Genomic DNA, 16,359 nt, shown 5'->3' on the forward strand with positions numbered 1-16,359 from the left:
AACTTTGGACATTTTATAACAAAAACATGTGCTCAAATAAGAAAATGATTCTTTCAGTTTGAATGATTCCACATCACACAGACCAAGTGCCTTGTGCAGGACACTTAGCCCCAGCAATGCTCCTGTGACTTCAGTGGATGTGTTTTAGTTACTGATGGGCAGGTGGCACCGTGCGTTGTAGCCCCTGTCGTCAGTGTATAAATGGGTGTGGATGGTGACATGTGGTTTTAAAGCGCTTTGGGTGGTCCGAAGACTAGAAAAGTCCTTTTAAAATGTCACGCTTTTACCTGTAAATTGACTGTTCAAATCGTTCATGAGTAATCATAAGGAAGTCCCCATAGCTCGCCTTAGGAAATTGCAAACCCTGAAAAGCTATGCAACATTGCATGTGGTGCTGTAATGTTGCAATACACAGCAACCAAACTAAATGAGAGGAAAACTTTCCATGTGATTAACTGAATGCTCGATCCACTGAACCACATGGACACGACAAGCAAAGCTTTGTGGGTCTCCTGGGCAAGGAGGATGTTGTGCAAGCCCACACGCCCACACTCAAACTAAAGTGGAAGAAAACAAACCGGAGATGTGTGTGCGTGTGTGTGTGTGTGTGTGTGTGAGGGAACTTGGTGGCATCTGTCATGCTGGCTGTACATTCACTGGGAAACACAGCGGATATGTGAGAGGTAGAGAGGTGTTGTCACTTTGGGTTTCAGTGTTGGAGGAGAGAGTTTTGATGAGAGGAGTCGCAGCCATTATGACACAGTTGTTATGGAAATAGAAGAGAGGGAGAAGAAGAGGAAGAGAAAGAGATGCTTACAGAGAGAAAGGAAAGAAGGGGTGGGGGGGGGCTGATGATGCCTGTCAAACGAGGCTGGGTGTGCCCCACATGCTGACGCACCGTTAATTGGTTGCCTGGTGGAGCACTCATGCAGTCACCAATCACGCAGTGGCAGCTTCCTCTGCTGCATCCAGTCCGACCCGCCCACCCAGTAAGGTTTAAAACCAGGGGGAAGGTTGGTATCCGATTCTACAGAGTTCTTACCTTCTTTGTTGACCGAGACTCACATTCAGACCCCCCTTTCCCGCTTTACCAGCAGAGCACTTTGTTGACAACTCAAATAGACTTTTTGCCGTCTTTATTTAAGAATCTGTTTTTTTTTTTTAGTGTTGCTCCCAAACAAGGTGGATGAGTGTCACATCAATCTTACTCTTCCTGGACTGAGTTAATCACCTGGCCTGTTCTCTGTCCTGTGAGAATAGCCTCTTCACATCATCACCTAAGAACTGACCCGTACAGTTTACCCTAGGTATGTATTCAGTCATTCAATATCCTCACAAATGCCTCCTGTTGGTGACCTAAAATGTTTACTCTTATGTGCAATTCCACGTGCATCCACAGAAGGAGTGTGTGTTTTTGCCTTTGAGAAGTCCATTTAAATGGGCTCAAACTAGGACACACTGAGAGAGATGCTAGAAATAGCCCTGAGGGGCACCGCGTTGGAGCCAATTGGGTTATTGTAGTTTCCATTCTGTGACTACAGCTGTCTTCTTTGTTTTTTCAATGTTTTTTTATAAGCTGTAATTTTCCACTGCACTTGGTCATGGACCTCAGTCAGACACCTGTGCATATATTGCATAAGTACTATAAGGCTGACTTGAACTAATGGGAATATCTTTTCATTACATTTTATTTATATTTGTTTTGAAAAAATACTCTATCTATTTTAATTTATCTTTGTGGTAATCGCTAACAAAATGATTCTCTTTAATGATTGTATAGAAGGCACTGAGCAGTTGTTTTATATAAGTTGATGCAATTTTTTTCGCTGGCTCTCAACTTACTTTTTGAACTGCATTTTTGTTTTATCGCAATTTTCCACCTCTCTTCACCTGACTACTGACTTCCTCAATGTCATCGCACCTTTCCTCCTCATACCTGCGATTATCGCAGTCGCGCTTAATCAATGTCAACATCCATTTTCACCCTGAACAAGCCCTTGAGCTCCCTCTAATAGATTAGCATTCATTGTCCATCCTTGATGTTGACGGCAGGTGTATTTTCAGCAGGTCACGTCTTCGCCTGCCAGACCTTTGAACACCAGTCGTTGGAAGGAGCTTCATTAGAAATAATGTTCTTGGTTTCAAAGTACTCATCTCTTTGAATCCCGTTTTAGAAATCGCTCAGAATACACAATAAAGTGCAGTGAGAGTAACATTTGGGCATAGTAGCAAATGTGCAGATACTGTAGGTATAGATACAATTTTCTCTTCCAGAAGTCTTTTACAGCTAGCCTTTAATATCCTTGGTAGTTGTGTTCACAGCCCATGTAGCAATAGTAATTAAATGCCTACAGCTGACTCTTCCTTGTGGAGGTTGTTGTTGTGCGCGTTAAGTCTCAACATGTGGTTTTCAAGATGAGATTCATTTCAAGCCTGGATCTGTTCCAGAGAAATACATATTATTGTTGCATGTCAAATTTTAACAAAAGAGATGAAGGGAGAAAGCTGCTAGTTTTACTTTTACTTTCCTCCTCTGTCTCTGACTTGTCTCGGACAAGGTCACATTTTGATTGGTCCATTACATCTACTTAAAAATGTAGAGCCTAATAGCAAGTGCGTATGTGATTAGACACATGTTGACCTGAAGTGAAAGTCGCCATTAACAGTCCGTCCTTTGTTCCCCGCTTATGCCACATGATAGCGTCCCGAAATGCTCCTCACATCTCCAAATTGCAGGGGGAGGAGTCTTCAGCACAGTCGGTCTGAATGGAAAAGTACTGAGAGGCAGGGACTTGAGGTGCTTGCGTGTGCGTGACTGTGTGAAATAGTGTTGCTGCGCCTTCTGCACGCACTTTTGCACCTGTAGGAAATGAATTACCACACGAAATGTAATGACAGAGATAGCCCTGGGACCATGGCGCTCATCACAGAGGACGTCGATCCTGGAGACAAAACAGGCCTGATTGGAACAACGTTATGCACCTTGATAAGAGACGCACGCACACCAGCGTGTGAAATCGTGCTGTTTGGTCACTGGCATAAAGCATCAAACTCTAACGCTCTGCGACAACTTTACGGGGGTTAATAACACACAACTCAGAGTCCACTTTGGGTAACAGAGGTCTGCCCTGCTTTGTCACTCGGGCCTGCCTCAGCTCCACCGGGCATCTAACCTCCGTGACGGGTTCTGGATTTCAGTGTTGTCACTGATGGTGAAATCAGTGCAACATGTATTTTTTTGCGCCCACGGGAAGCGCCCAAAGAAGTGGTCGTGGTCTGTATTCACGTTCACTTCTGCCAGTGACAGTAGACGCGGGACCTGGCGCTAGACGCCTAAAGGGGCGGGGAAGCTGATTCTCAGCGTGGTGTCTCCTTTCTGAAGGGCCTCTGCTTTGGCCTCCTGCCTGGAGTTCTGTTACACGCGGTCAGCTGGCAAGATCCTTTTTTTTTTTCTCGCATTTCCTTAAAGCACAGAGGGAATGTTGTCCAAAAATATAACTAAATTAATTTGATGAATTCATAATCAATTGGAATTCATTATTATTATTGCTGGCACATTAGCTGAGACACCTTCTTAGGCAGTGTATTGTCAGGGAGCATAATGAGAGCTAATGAAATAAGCAAATATTCAAATTAAGGATGTTCCTGGGACTTGAAAAGTTCCTTTGTTCAAAGATTGAAAAAACAATACCAGCAGTGGAATTCTGCTGCACGTGTTATTGCACAGTGCCCAATAAAAATGTTCCAGCTCGAAATATTTATTGTAATTGTAGACTACTAGCGACTCCCGCATCAAAGCAGGCTTCTGCTGTTGCGTATCACAGCTGCAGCTAATGGAGCTACTGCTACTGTGTGCATTGCTTACTGGATGTTCCCAAGCTGTAGCAGCATTTACACAACTGAGCATTTGTAATGTATCAGACACATGTGTTTTTTTTAGTTTTGTACTGTATGCAAAGGGTTTTCAGAATTCCTGCTTTGATGCCAAGACATTCACACCTGTTGCAGCAACCCTTATAATGGAGCATACTTTTTGTGTTGACTGCATGTCAAATATTGTACTTGTAGCTTGTAGCTACACTTGTCAGCATCAATGTGGTGCAACAAAACCAACATCAAAAAGAAACACTGTATTAGCGTACTGTAATGCTTGTATTGCCATTGGTTTTAATGTTTCACTGAGTGCAGATCTGTGTTCTTTCAACCCATATGGTTTGCACCACAACATGTCCATGGTGATCAAACACATAGAAGCAGTTTACACCATACTGTTACCGCTATGTAGGGGGATGTGGTGTACACTCACTCAATCACTGTCACGGTTTGGTCTCTCTTCCTGTTTTAGTTTGAAGTTTCATGTTCCTTGTGGTCTTGGGTTAACTTCACTTCCTGCCTTGTCCTGTGATTGCCTGAGTGTTTCCACCTGTGTCCAATCACCTGCACCTCCCTTGTGTATTTAAGCCCCGTGTGTCTGTTGTCCCCTGTCGCGTCATTGTCTAACGTCAGTCATTGTTGGTGCACGTTCTTTTGGCTTCTGTTAGTTTTTGTGCAAAATAAAAAGCACATTTTGGAAATCTGAATCCTGCATTTGAGTCCTGCCTGCCTGCCTTCAACCTGCACCCTCGACACACCTGACAGAATGACGCGACCACCGAAGGACTCAGCAGGGTTCAACGTTAAAGACCCGTTTTGGGAAGTCCTCAGCGCACGCTGGGAGCAGATGATGGAGCTGGCCGCCCACATCCAGGGCTTGTACGACACCATCGCCCCAGGACCCCCGTCTCCGCCCGAATCGGCCCCAGGACCCCCGGCCCCAGGACCCCCGTCTCCGCCTGAACCGGCCCCAGGACCCCCGTCTCCGCCTGTTCCGGCCCCGAGACGCCCGTCAGCGCCCGTTCCTGCCCCGAGAACCCCGCCAGCGCCCGTTCCAGCCCCGATAACCACGCCCCCGGCCCCGCGGCGCCTGACCATGACCCCTCCCTCCCACCCTCTTGGGACCGCCTGGAAGTCGGTCCTTGAAGGGGGGGTGGGGTCAGGGGTTGGGCCGGAGCCCCCCGCCTCGACGACGCCGGAGCCGCACAGCTCGGCGCCCCCCGCCTCAACGACGCCGGAGCCGCTCAGCTCGGCGCCCCCCGCCTCGACGACGCCGGAGCCGCACAGCTCGGCGCCCCCCGCCTCGACGACGCCGGAGCCGCACAGCTCGGCGCCCCCCGCCACGACGACGCCCGGCCGCCGCCCCGCCAGACCCCCCCAGACCCTGAGGCCCGGCCGCCGCCCCGCCAGACCCCCCCAGACCCTGAGGCCCGGCCGCCGCCCCGCCAGACCCCCCGAGACCCTGAGGCCCGGCCGCCGTTCCGGCCGCCCCCCCCGAAGGACCCGACACATGGCCGCCATCACCCGGAGTTCCCCTCGCGGTCCAGGATCGTCGGGTCCCCACCCTCCCTCCCCTTGTCTGATTTTCTCCGGTTCTGCTCCCCTTTAGGACCGTCTGGAATTCGGTCCTTGAGGGGGGGGTTCTGTCACGGTTTGGTCTCTCTTCCTGTTTTAGTTTGAAGTTTCATGTTCCTTGTGGTCTTGGGTTAACTTCACTTCCTGCCTTGTCCTGTGATTGCCTGAGTGTTTCCACCTGTGTCCAATCACCTGCACCTTGTGTATTTGAGCCCCGTGTGTCTGTTGTCCCCTGTCGCGTCATTGTCTAACGTCAGTCATTGTTGGTGCACGTTCTTTTGGCTTCTGTTAGTTTTTGTGCAAAATAAAAAGCACATTTTGGAAATCTGAATCCTGCATTTGAGTCCTGCCTGCCTGCCTTCAACCTGCACCCTCGACACACCTGACAATCACTTACCCACTCACACACATGCATAAAAAAAAAAACACATGGTCCACAAAAGTAAGGTTTCAGGCTTTTGTTGAGTTTGGAGTGGAGCCAAGCAGCCTGGTACTTCCTCACATACACACACACACACACACACACGTTTGCCTTTTTCAGTGCATTCATATGACAAACATTTCCTTCTTTGCATCTCTCTGTTCTCTCAAGAGGTTGCATATGCATTCTTTTCTCCTCACGTTTTTGTGATCCAGCCAAAAGCTCTTTGTATAATAAAATGTTGTTCACTTTCTTTTGGCGGGGGGGCCATGGCGGTGTTGGCATTTGTTTTTTCACCATGAAGATCCTTTTCATGTTTCTGTTTATAATGCAGAAAAGGTTTTCTAAGAAACTTCCTTACTATGTAAAGTAGCAGTTAAAGATAAAGTTAAAAAATTAATGCTTTTTTACAACAACAAAAAACTTTTGGGAAACCATCTGTACAACAGTTTCATTAACTGCAAACACATAGGCACACATGTGTACACACTAACATTTTGTGTTCACGATGTTTGGGTTCGAAACTCAGGCTGCCCAACCACTGAAGACGGGGGACAACATCTGTCCGCCATCTTGTCAGTGCTGCAAGTATTATGGTGAGACCCCTCTTTGCCTCTTTGACTCTCCGCTCTACCATACTCCAAAACACTTGCCTTCTTCTTTTTTTTTTTCTCCCTCCACTTCACCCCTTTGCGACACCCTGTCTCCCCTGTCTGCAGAGCAAGCAGAGCTCATCCGCGATACTGCTGCTCTTTCATTTTTTTCCCCCTCCACATTAGCCTTTTTCTTTTTTTACTGTCTTTATTTTTAAAAAGACGTATGAGTTTTTTTTTTTTTCATCTTTACTCAAACTCCTCAGTGCATTCATTTAAGCTCAAGCTACTGGCTTCCATCCGTTATTGCTTATGGTTTGCGCTTTATAGCTTTCTGCTCGTGATGAACTTATCTTCTGTTTGTCAGAATCATCGATGACGATCCCCAAGCCCCCCCCTTTCCCTACAGTCCTTCTATGGCTCTCCACATAAAATATGATTTTGTATGCGCATTTGGAGATTTATAGCAGTCAAATAAAGAAGCATTGTAAACAGTTAATGCATATTTCTGTCCCCAGCTTTTTGCAATTCAAGTCATTTTATTTTCGTTATTTGTTATGGCTCTGTACAGGAAACCCATTCAGCAGTAGATCGATATGGTTCTCAATGTGCCGGGTCTGGTGGTCATGGCGGGGTTCTACATGCTGATCTTAGGAACGGGCATCTGGGCATCCATGCGATCCAAGAAGGAGGAAAAGAAGTGCTCAGCAGACGGCATGGAGATAACACTTCTGGCCGGACGCAACATCAACTCACTTGTCGGCATCTTCACTCTTACTGGTAAGGCAGGCAGAGTTCAATCAGATTGATTATTGTGTTCACGACATTAAATATTAGACACATCTATATTTATAATATTAACAATAACGTGTATGTCTGCTGTTTATCTCCCTGCAGCTACATGGGTGGGTGGAGGCTTCATCCTCGGTATAGCCGAGGCAACATACAACCCGACACTAGGCGCGGTGTGGGCCCTCATGCCTGTGCCATATGTCCTGACCTTCTTCTTAGGTGGGTAACCGTGCTGATGGAATAGATATGAACTTTTTGCAGCACTATTTCCATTGATCTTATACACAAGACGTAGTGGTAGTGGTCGGAGAAAGGAAACCTGCAAACAAAAGAAACCTGCCTCACAGGCTGGTAGCATTCACACACCACGCCTCAGTCAAATGCAGATTTGTGCGTTCATGCAACTCTCTCTTGTTGCTGACCTGTAAGGTAGCTGCCATGCCCCCCAACTCCCATCTGTCTCCACGCAGCAATTAATGTGCCACTCACGTTAAAAATAGAACCACAAGAAATCAGTGCGGGATTGTAACAAGAGGCAACAGGTGCAAAGGGATATAGGCCCCCCCAGAGAGTTAGCCTGCCCCCTCCTTAATCCATCAAATCAACCAAACTAGTGTCCTCTCTGTGAGCATTTGAAATAGGGGAAATCATCCGTGTTCCTGTCACGATGGCCTGAATAGCAGGAGAGTAATAGAAAAAGGAAACTCCATTGTCAACGACGAGGAAATATAACATTCCCCATATTGGCCAAGTCCCAGCTTCAGCTAAGGGTGTTTATTGTGTCACTTGGAGGGGAAATGCTAATAATAATCTCCTCCCTTCTTCTCCAGGTGGGTTTTTCTTTGCCAAGCCTATGAGAGAGAACAAGTATGTAACAATGATGGACCCCTTCCAACAAAAGTATGGGAACGTGGTGAGCAGTGCACTGATCTTTCCCGCTCTGGTGGCTGATGTCCTGTGGGTGGCACGCACACTTGTCAGCCTGGGTAAGTTTCTTTTCTCTTTGTAAAAACCGTTATTAATAAAATATAATGTGTGCACACACGTATTTACAGATGTATTCAATCATACAGCCAATCACAGACTGTGGTCCAAAATGTGTACAAACACCAGAGCAGAACAGCAGCAGGATGGTGATGGTTGCACCAGGGGTGCAGGGTTTATACGTATGTCAGCTCACTGTGGGTCACTGCAAGAAAGCATGTGAAGACCTGACAATATAATAGAAGAATTACCCACAAAAAGTACAGCTTGCCTCTTTTACACTGGGAGTGTACGATACATTTTCTATACATATTCGTTAAAGTGTTTTTACCATTATGATTTTAAAATAACATTCAACTTTACACACTGAAGAGGGGCCCTTAGTTCACAAGACGTTCCTATTTTTTAGCGCCAAGGAAGCATGTCATTGTAATGAGTGTAAATGCTGAGCTTGATTGCATGGGTTTTCCTCATTCATGACTCGACTGAACCATATATTGTGTATCTGTTTGCTAGATTGTGTTTTGTGTGTTTGATGGAATTCATATAACCATACTGGATTCAAACTCACAAACAAGTGCCAATTCATAACATCCAATGTCTCACAAAGATTGCATAATACACGTCCAAAAAAAACATTTCACCCCCCCACGCTTTGTGTCTGGTTAGCAGTGGCTTAGGTGCAGCGAGGCGCGGCCCCGTCCGCTCTGGTAGTTCCGTTAGCTGTTAGTTGTTTGGCAAAACCGAGCACAGTGAACTCAGTTGAAGCCTCAATCAAACATGTGGGGCTTTTTTTGAAAACCTCCTCTCTTAAAAAAAATAAATAAATAACAGATTCGGTCCAAATCCTACACAATATAAATAACACAATCACATACTCTTTATGGTCAGGTTTTATACTATAGGTGAAAAATAGCACATGCTTTACTACATACAGGTCATTTCTGATAATGTTCAACGTCATTGGGAGGCTTGAAGGCTCGAAGCAAACCGTCAACTGACGGCTGTCATAAAATACTAACTGGGTTAGTAATAAAAAAAAATAACCTACTGCATCCGAGGTTATAGTTATTTATTTATTATTATTTTGGTTGTGAAGTGTTTCAAATTGTTCAGGTGACTGGATTACTTTTTTGAAGATTCAAGTGTTACTATTGTTTGTATCTCTAATCTGTAAGTGATCCTTCATGTGTTTCCGTGTGTTTGGATATATGTGTACGGGAGCTCTGCAGCGTCATTTGCTTATTTGCTATGTTTACTTGTGTTTTTAATACTGTTTTCTTTTCCAGTGTTTTTTAAAAATGGGGGGGGGGGGGGGGGGGGGTTAGTCATCGCAGCCTGTTGATTGTGAAAGGTGATCACTTACTCAAATCAGATGTCATCGTGTGTCACTGGATTCATCAGATGTCTTTTCCAGAGCTCTAACTGTTTTAACTGTAACTGCTCTAACCCTAACGGAATGTCACATCCTCAATTCACAAGATAATGTCAAAAAGAAACGGGGTATTTTTATTTTTTTCATTTACGGAACCAGTGAAATCCTTTGACAGTGTTTGACTCACTGTTTGCTGTTTGACGCTCCACAAAAGGACTGGTTGGGAAGCAGGAATTTCTCGAAACCTATTAAACCAAAATACAATCAGGGGACTCCTCGGCGAGACCTCCTGTCGTTCCTCATGCAACACTTACGCTTTCCTAGCTGACGGGCACTTGGCGCACGCAGACGTTAACACTTGATACGCCACAGAGTGCACTGTTGCCGGGAAACTGTTTATTTATGTGTGCGTCTATGTAGTAGAGGAGAGCGCGCGGGTCGGCCTGTGCGTGTGCTCGGTTGAGTGACGGGAAGGATTTCACTCTCAAAACACTCTCGTGCACTCATTTAGCGGTTACCCATCACAACAGGTGGTGCATGACTGTGGTCTCTACTACCTGGTTGTAACGGAAATGAAGTGCTGGTTTAGCACGGCCTCCACGGTAAAGATGGATAAAGCAGCCGATAAATGACACGTTGAAACATCTTTAAGGGTAATGGTTTGGATTTAAAAGGGGGGGGGGGGTGGATAAACTGAAAACTCTGAAATATGCATTGTCAAAATGCTGCAAAATGGGGCGCTTTAGGAGGGGGGGGGGGGGGGGGGTGAGCAGGGTGGCTCTGACACTTCTCTGTTTAAGGGCATTGTTGTGTGTGGCTGCAGGCTGCGGCTGGGGACACCCCGGCATTGTGGGAGAAGAGCTGGCAAAGGTAGTGTCGTTTTGCTTGCCTTGATTGAGTAACAAGATGTCTTCTACTATTATTAACTTGTTTATCTTCACTTATACTTTGTTGAGTATGTTTTACACATTTTGTTTCACTCCTTGAACCCTTCTCTTTACCATTGTGATTTTATTTTGTTTACTTCATTAAGAATTATCGGTCTTAGATTGATAATTCAGAGGGTGACAAGGCACAATCAATAGGCTGCTTCCGTTATGTGTTTCTGTACAGTTGTTTTTGTTCCAAGTGTATTGTTGTTACTTTTACGTTGGCTTGTTGCTTTATCTGAGCTCTAAAGTTTAACCAAAAAGCCCCCCATGCCTAGATGTAGCCCTTTAACAATAAAACAATATAACTACGAATGTAAAGTTTTGCTTCTTGTTGGTTAAAGTTGAATTGATTCGTGTATTCTTTCCAAATGAAAAGTAAAACAAGACATTGCACAGCTTAAGTCTAAAGCATAAATACATACAAGTGATACACGTACACTGTGTGTCTGCGTGAGAGGGAAATGTTTCAGACCCCAAAAGAGAATGAAAACCTAATACTTCATTATAACTCTGGCACTCAGCACCCGCATGTACCCGTAGTAATCAACGCCTGTCCAAATAGACATCCTGCTGCGAGACCTTTTTGTTGCTCACCAGCCTGCTGTGTTGCTCTAGGTGGGACCATGAGTGTAATCCTGGACCTGCCCTACGTCTACTCCATCGTCATCTCCTCGGCAGTGGCCATGATCTACACACTGCTGGGGGGGCTCTACTCTGTGGCCTATACAGACGTCATCCAGCTGATCCTCATCTTTGTCAGTCTGGTGCGTAGCATCTATAGCCAGTGACCGCTTCACCTGTCAGCACCTTCAACAAACAAGTGTACGAGCTCATTCCAAAGCAACTCCAGTCATACTTGACGTTCTCTCTCTGGATAGTGGACAATTCATTGGGCATTATTCATTAAACCTGAAAACAGGAAAAGTTGCTATTCAAATAGCTCTGGAGACTGGAAACTGGGGGAAATGGCTAGCCAGGCTCTGTAGATTACAGTATAGCAGACAAGAATGGAATATGGCAACACCGATAAAGTTAATTTTCTTGGAATGCAAATTTGTCTTAGCATAAGAAATAGAGGTTGACAAAATAGTCTCCCTACAAAGGAGCTTTCAATCACTTTGCATTATCTCCATCAGCAGCATTTAGCCACATTGAAGAAGCTAGTATACGCGATGTATAAGATCGCGTATAAACAGATTCCTTGATTTGAGTGACACCGAAATCTTCCCCGCGTGAGACAAACATCCGATAAGCTGTGTCCTTGTGTCTGTGTTTACAGTGGGTGTGTGTCCCCTTCCTGATGACCAACCCTCACTCCATGGACATCTCACTGACGGCCTACAACCAGACCTTCCAGGCTCCCTGGGTCGGCACGGTGGAGCTTGATGAGGCCGGCAAGTGGTTTGACGACTTCATGTTGTTGGTGAGTGGACTCGTCGCGAGCAAACTGCCGAGCACAACAAAGGCACACCGTATGTTTTTTCCCTCTTTGTCCCGCACTGCTGCGCTGAACGATTCCTGTCGTAATGTCTAAACCTTGTGTTTGTGCCAGGCTCTGGGGGGTTTGGCCTACCAGGCGTTTTACCAAAGAATCCTCTCGGCCTCATCTTACACCCAGGCCCAAGTGACCTGCTTCGCCTCCTCAGGCTTCTGCCTGGTGCTCGGTATCCCCTCCATTTTGGTGGGGGCTGTGGCCGCCTCTACAGGTACATACTCCTAATTCACAGAGCTAGACATTCTTAAATCAGCTTACGTTTGAAGAAATGCAAAAACCACATTATTTATGATGGAGGGGTGTGAAGAATAAAGGATTAAGGGGTTTAACAGCCCGGAGAAAGAAGTGACCCTGAAGTAAAGCACCTGTTATTTCTGTATATTGTCCAGATGGCAGCAGGGTGAACAGGCTGTGGCTGTGGGGAACAATGTCTTTTATTATAATTCGGGCTTTTCGCACAGAAAACTTGGGCTAATGATATTTTGGGTGGCATTAATCACCTCTCCATTTGTCCAGTCGGGGTGGCTTCTGTTGGTACTTGGTACTGGAGCTTAGTGTTTCTATCAAAAATACAGCCGTTTATGTTGGAAATGTGTGGTCAAAGGGTTAGGGTTAGGGTTGTTGGAGAACTTAAATTTGTTCACTTGCTCCACCTTAGCTCCATTGATCTGTGCAGGAGTCGGTTAGTTTTTTCTTATTTTCTTCTGTAATCATCATCATCAGCTCTTCTGTTTTCACTGACGTTAACTAGTAGGTTGTTCGCTATGCGCCACTCTGCAAGATAAATAAATCATTGTGTCCCGGATGATTATTACTATTTTTATTAATCAGAATTCAGACATGTATTTTCATCATTTCACTGAATTAAGCACTGATTATTAGATACAGCACATTACTTTCATCTTAATCCATAAATCAATCTGTCTTTCCATCCAGACTGGAACTCAACCGGTTATGGACTACCCACCCCATATGAACGCAACCAGGCAGGCTCAATCCTCCCCATCGCCCTGCAGTTCCTCACGCCGCCCTACGTCTCCATCATCGGCATTGGAGCTGTGGCTGCTGCGGTCATGTCCTCAATGGACTCAGCTCTTCTGTCCTCCGCATCATTGTTTTCCTCAAATATCTACAAGAACATCCTCAGGAAGCAGGTGAGAATCTTGGAGAATGGTATCAACGTTGTAACGTTGTGCATGACCATGACAACACACTGAATACTACTGTGGACAAAAGAAGGTTTGAAGTCAATGTGATCATCAGTCACGGGCCGAACATAACTTGAAAATCCTTAATTGAATGCCTTTAAATATGTGACTTCTATTTGATTTCCATGTATGAGTGCACTGGACTCACAACACAAGCCGGAGGCAGCAAGAAAGTAGTTATTTATTTCACAATACTGTGAATAGTGCCCTCTTTATGTCGTCTTATTGTGCATATGTACGGTGTTTTTCACAGAGTCTGTGTGTGATTTTTGCGCTACTACAACAATGATTTCATTATTACACCCCCAAGGAATTTTCTCGCGACTTACAGGTCTTTGTATTTGCAAAGGGGGATCACTTTGGACATCTTGGTAAATGGCCGTCATAAGGGACCTTTCTAGTCTTTCGACCACTCAAAGTGCTTCACACTCCATGACAACAGACAGAGCACGAGACATGCCATACAAGGGGGGGGGGGAAGCTCTCATAACCCGATGATGTAATAAGCAACTCTTTGTCTTTGTCCTTCTTCTCGCCATTCTCTGCGCTCCTGCAGGCTTCCGACCGTGAGATGATGTGGGTGATCCGCACCTCAGTGGTAGTGGTGGGTCTGGCAGGCACTGCCCTCACCTTTCTGGACAACAGCGTTCTGGTCTTCTGGCTTGTGGGCGTGGACATGTCCTACACAATCATGTTCCCTCAGCTGGTCTGCGTCCTCTTCTTCGAGGTGTCCAACGCCTACGGAGCTAGCCTGGGCTACTTGATGGGAATGATCCTGAGGCTGCTGAGCGGCGAGCCCCTCATCGGCCTCCCGGCCGCCATCCACTTCCCCGGCTGCCGCTTGGATGCCGAGGGGAAGCTAACCCAGTACTTCCCTTTCCGCACCGCTATCATGGTCACGTCGCTCTTGACTATCCCGCTCTTCTCCTGGCTGATGGCCGTCATTTTCGACAAGGGCCTGCTGCCTGAGAGCTGGGACTTGTTCAAGATCAAGCGCAAGGAGAAACCGACAGCCGCAGCCATGGACGACGAGAGGACCAAGTCTGGTGTGGAGGGAGCGTCAGCCACCAAGCAGTTACTGGACACCACGCGCTGCTTAAGGGCTTGATGCAGAGGGAGAGAAGATGCGCGCTGGCGGGAGGCAAACATGTTCTATTATCTGCTTAGCGAAGGTGGGGGGGGGGGGGGGGGGGGAACAATGGCAAAGGCTGGTCATTGCGCAGAGAATTTGGAGCGATAGTATTTACATTAGCCGAGTGTGGTCTGTGGGCTCACACTACTTCATGAGTGGCCTCTTCTTCTACAGAGAATCCACGGAAAGGAGGCTTGCTGGGGTGCGTCAGCAATCCAGATGTCATCCCCCCCCCCCCCCCCCCCCCGCAGCATTTAGTGAAAGTATTTCTCACATATAAGGTCACGGGGTGAAATGCCAGGCACTGCTGCGTCACATATATTTATGTTGTCTATGTATAATGCAGCATAATCTCAGCTAGTAGATCAAATTGAACTTTTTATTCATTAGATATTCTGCCCTAAAAACTAACTTTTGGAATTGTACAGATAACAAATATATTTTTTCAACATTGAGACAAATAGAGATTACTTGTTTCCACAAAAACCACCGTGCTGTGGCAACGTAGAAGACGTCCTCCCAAAGCTGCAGTTGTTTATTAGCTATTGCATTTTGTGAGACAAAATGTCGTGCATACTATTTTACTTCACACAGAAACATGGCTAACACACCAATTAGATTGTTAGAAAGATTGTGCTGTTTTCTGATTACTAAACTTCTTGCTGTGTATCACAGACGACACAGCAGTCCACATGTCTGAAGATGTTTCATTTTTCTTTCTTTTTTTCCATTAATCCGTGTGCAAAGAGAGAATGTCCTCTGTTCTGTGGACGTATCCAAGATGTAAAGATTCATAGTTACATGTACATTTTCGGAGCAACGTTTACCTCCATCGATCCAATACTTTCACCTGCGTACTGGTGACTAAAGTGGTGAGTCCTGTCGACTGCCACTGAGTGGTTTGGCAGAGATGGTGACTCCGCTAAGCAAGCAATTTCAGAAAACAGTAACGGAAAAACACTTGGCAGAAGAACTGGACCTGAAGCCTGGAACTGGAGACTAGACTGTTCGATGAAGCTGAAGTTTTGTTTTACTGAGCCTTATTGTAGTTCTGTTGTGCAGAGAGATTCCTGCTAACACACCTTCCCCCACCGCACCGCTGCTCAATAAATCACCGGAATCTGGTCTCACTCCACCGCCTGCGGGTGTTTGCTTGTCATTTTAAAAAGGGTGAACACTCTTGACACTGTTCAAATACCTCCTGGACTGGTAGTGTCTAAGTACACCGGACGTTGACCTCTGACCCAAACTCTTATCCAAAGAACACTGTATGAACGTAATTTTCCAAAGACACACAGAACAAGCTCTTCTTACAACAGGACGTTATCAGGGCAGATTGCATCCATCTTTTTATGCATTTGTGATTTCATTACTCTTGTATACTGTACAGTTGTCGTCATTGTGATTTGTATATTAACCCTTTTTTTTAATCTAAGCTGATTGCTATGCGTTGTGATTTCCAAAAGAAGAAAAAACACCAAAGTGTATTTTATCTCAAGTTAGCAATGTTTTTAAATTGAAAAAAATCATCTGCATTTTACAGAACATCACATTTAATTCCACCTTCACACATGTTGAAATCACTGTGTGGCAGTTTATTTGGTTTCAGCAGTGGTCCTGAACACACATCACAGGAATTAATGTTACATAGTAAGTATTGACCATTTAAAATAAACACTTTGGCCCGATTACGTCTCAAGACCTTATTTGATGGCAGAATAGGTCCGGATAGGTAAGGATGGCCCTGCCGTAATGATGGAGTGTATGTTAACTGTCATCTGTGCATTTTGCCTCTTTTTCAAGAGAAATGTGTTGTTTTCCATGGGGGGTAAATCCAGAATCATCTTTGAAAGTTCTTAACAGCTGTTAGTTTTACGATATCAATAGGTAGTACATTGCATTATCCTTTATCAAATATGTATGTGTACTAATATGCATGTGGATAAACAATGATGTTTGTATAATGAATGTTGGTGGAA

General features: G+C 45.4%; 1 protein-coding gene across 2 annotated transcripts; it reads left to right on the forward strand.

The window, feature by feature from the left end:
* The first annotated feature begins 1,038 nt into the window (after positions 1–1,038).
* LOC119218372 (high affinity choline transporter 1-like) lies at positions 1,039–16,303 on the forward strand. Of its 2 annotated transcripts, XM_037472759.2 has the most exons (10): positions 1,039–1,307; positions 6,399–6,465; positions 7,034–7,242; positions 7,360–7,473; positions 8,085–8,240; positions 11,161–11,309; positions 11,825–11,968; positions 12,098–12,251; positions 12,977–13,194; positions 13,805–16,303. In XM_037472759.2, exons 3-10 carry the CDS (start codon positions 7,059–7,061, stop codon positions 14,354–14,356), a joined length of 1,671 nt encoding a protein of 556 aa, XP_037328656.2. In that variant the 5' UTR covers positions 1,039–1,307; positions 6,399–6,465; positions 7,034–7,058; the 3' UTR covers positions 14,357–16,303. The 2 variants fall into 2 exon arrangements, with proteins under 2 accessions (XP_037328656.2, XP_037328655.2); XM_037472758.2 differs by lacking the exon at positions 6,399–6,465.
* The last annotated feature ends 56 nt before the right edge of the window (positions 16,304–16,359 follow it).

The sequence above is a fragment of the Pungitius pungitius genome, chromosome 9 (assembly GCF_949316345.1).
Source record: "Pungitius pungitius chromosome 9, fPunPun2.1, whole genome shotgun sequence".
Lineage (NCBI taxonomy): Eukaryota > Metazoa > Chordata > Actinopteri > Perciformes > Gasterosteidae > Pungitius > Pungitius pungitius.